At 40.1% G+C, this 2,560-nt stretch overlaps 1 protein-coding gene across 3 annotated transcripts in view; it reads left to right on the forward strand.

Annotated features, from left to right (window-relative positions):
• Positions 1 to 2,560, forward strand: part of Scyl3 (SCY1 like pseudokinase 3) — a 35,075-nt gene that overhangs the window by 14,023 nt on the left and 18,492 nt on the right. For all 3 annotated transcript variants that reach the window (XM_028758074.1, XM_028758081.1, XM_028758091.1), the window contains 2 exons: positions 634 to 711; positions 1,627 to 1,766. In XM_028758074.1, the coding sequence (XP_028613907.1) occupies positions 634 to 711; positions 1,627 to 1,766 (218 nt within the window). The remainder of the gene's footprint in view (positions 1 to 633; positions 712 to 1,626; positions 1,767 to 2,560) is intronic.

The following is a 2,560-nucleotide window of genomic DNA, read 5'->3' on the forward strand; positions in this document are numbered from 1 at the left end:
ATGGTAGGGATGTGGTAGGATGGTATGGTAGGGATGTGGTAGGATGGTATGGTAGGGATGTGGTAGGATGGTATGGTAGGGATGTGGTAGGATGGTATGGTAGGGACGTGGTAGGATGGTATGGTAGGGATATGGCAGGATGGGAGCCATGCTGTCTTTGAACAGAATAGTTTACAGGTTTGGGACTGTCTGTGGACTCTTTAGAAATTAGCCTTGCCTAGGTACAAAAGTCAGAAAAATGAGAAAACACTGGCGACTTCTATAGAAATTCATTTCCTAGGTCCTCTTTAGTGTTTTCACTTCACCACAGGGGACTTGGGAATCAGCAGCTTCTTTGAAATGGTAGTGTCACTTCTTCCAGGGTAGTCCCCTTAACCAGTGTCCCGTGACAGTGAAAACACTGGAAAAGTGTGGTCATTGTGAAGCCCGAGTCCACCAGCCTTCCCATTTCTATCCTCTCACAGTAGGGTTGTTCTTCTAGGATTGCTCTGTCGTTTTCTCTCATAAGCACTTTGAATCTGTTGTATGCCTTAGAGAATGTTTCTTCATTGCGAGTCTTGTGGTCTGAAATGATGGCTTCAGTACTTAACATGCCTTTTACCTTGTTGTCCTGCTTGTTTTTTTCACATTTAGAAATGATTTTCTAGAAATTGTGAATTTCTTGAAAAGCTTGACATTAAAGAGTGAAGATGAAAAGACTGAATTTTTCAAGTAAGTTCAGATCAAAACTTAAATTCACTCCCTTGAATTAAACCTATGTAATCATGTCAGTGCTCTAGGGATGAGTTAGACTTACGACTTCAGTGGTTCTTGAACCTCCCTACATGTCATATTTTCTACCATCCCTCAGGATTCAGTCCTAGTAATACAGACACATCACACTGGTATCTTTTTAATGTAAAGGTGGGTGCCGGTTTTGCTTTGCTGGGAGGTGGACAGGGAAGCTCTTCCAGACAGAGAAACAGCAGAGTGAGTGCACCAAGCTTGGTAAGACCCACTGTGATGTGTGGCAGATGGCAAGCAGCTGATTCCTGCTGGCAGGCAGACTTCAAAGCAAAGGTAAGTGGTCCTCGTATGGCAGTCAGACTATTGACGTTATGTGTAGACAGTGCGCTGCTTGCCTTGAAGCCACTGAGAGTGAATGGAACTGTGAGATGGCTAGAAGTCTCTTTGCTGACCACTGTTTGTGGGGACAGTTAGGTCTCGTGAAGCTTGGATTGGTTAGTATGTTGTCATTCTGGCACCAGACAGGAGTTGATGTCAGAGTGGTGATGAACCAGTGAAGGAGCTTTTGAGGTAAATAGGCATGATAGGACTAGGAGGGGGGGCAGGAGCAGTGAGGCTGGAGACTGAGCCAGTGGGCAGAGGGGAAGAAGATGTTAGAGCCGTGGCCAGGAAAGGCTGTGTGTTAGTTAACACTAAGCATGTAGCAAGCAGAAGGAAAAACAAGAAAGAAAAACAAAAAACCAAATAGCAAGGAACAGATGAAGCGGATGCACAGTAGCCACCATCAGCTCAGGTGCTCACCGCACTGGCGAGGCTACGGCAGAGCCAGAGTGAGAAAGCAAGCAGTAACATCACCATATGGAGGGAGGCTCACGACATCAGTTCCTCATTTGTCCTCAGATTTCTGCTGGACCGAGTGAGCTGCCTGTCAGAAGAATTAATAGCTTCAAGATTGGTGCCTCTTCTGCTTAACCAGCTGGTGTTTGCTGAGCCAGTAGCTGTTAAGAGTTTTCTTCCCTATCTACTTGGACCTAAAAAAGGTGATTTTTTTTCTAGTGTTACTAGTTATTAAGGAGTTTGGCAATTATTGATACATTTTTTGTGTGGAGTAATATTACAGTATCCTAAAGTTAAATGTTTGGTATAAAGGCACAGAACAGTTACCCCTCACTAATATGATAGCTTTAACTCAGGTAAATATGGGACATCTTAAATCTTCCTGGAGAGTCATATTTTACAGCAGTTAAGTGGCTTTACACACATGAGCCATATTTACTGCAGTAACTGATTTTACACATACATACATATATACATACATACATACATACATACATACATATGCATACACACACACACACAGAGGCATACACAAACATAGTATGGAGTATACATAACCTTTTAATAGGTTAAGGCATATGTCTTCAGGTTATCTTTTCAGTGAATCCTTAGGCCTGTGCTTCCTAAGTTAATGAAAGCTAATTATGTGTGTTTTGAATGAAAAGTTTGAAAAATCTCCAAGATCACTTTATTTCTTGGAACTTTGGGTTGCTTTTTGTATTTTTGTTTTTTCCTGAATGAAATGAAGCAGTTGCTTTGAAAGTTTGTCTTTAGATAGCAACACATCAGATTAGAAAATGTATTACTAATACACCAAAGAATTTAGAGTTAAGTAAGATCATGTTTTGAGAATTCATTTTCCTAAATAAAAATTTTTTTTTTTTTTTAAAAAAAACCTGAAAATTTAATTATATAGAAATACTGCATGTTACATTTTTTACAACTGTATCTTTTTTTTTTTTTTTTTTTTTAATTTTTTTATTGGTTGTTTTATTTA

The sequence above is a fragment of the Grammomys surdaster genome, unplaced genomic scaffold, assembly GCF_004785775.1.
Source record: "Grammomys surdaster isolate TR1022 unplaced genomic scaffold, NIH_TR_1.0 130, whole genome shotgun sequence".
In the NCBI taxonomy this organism is placed as follows: Eukaryota; Metazoa; Chordata; class Mammalia; order Rodentia; family Muridae; genus Grammomys; species Grammomys surdaster.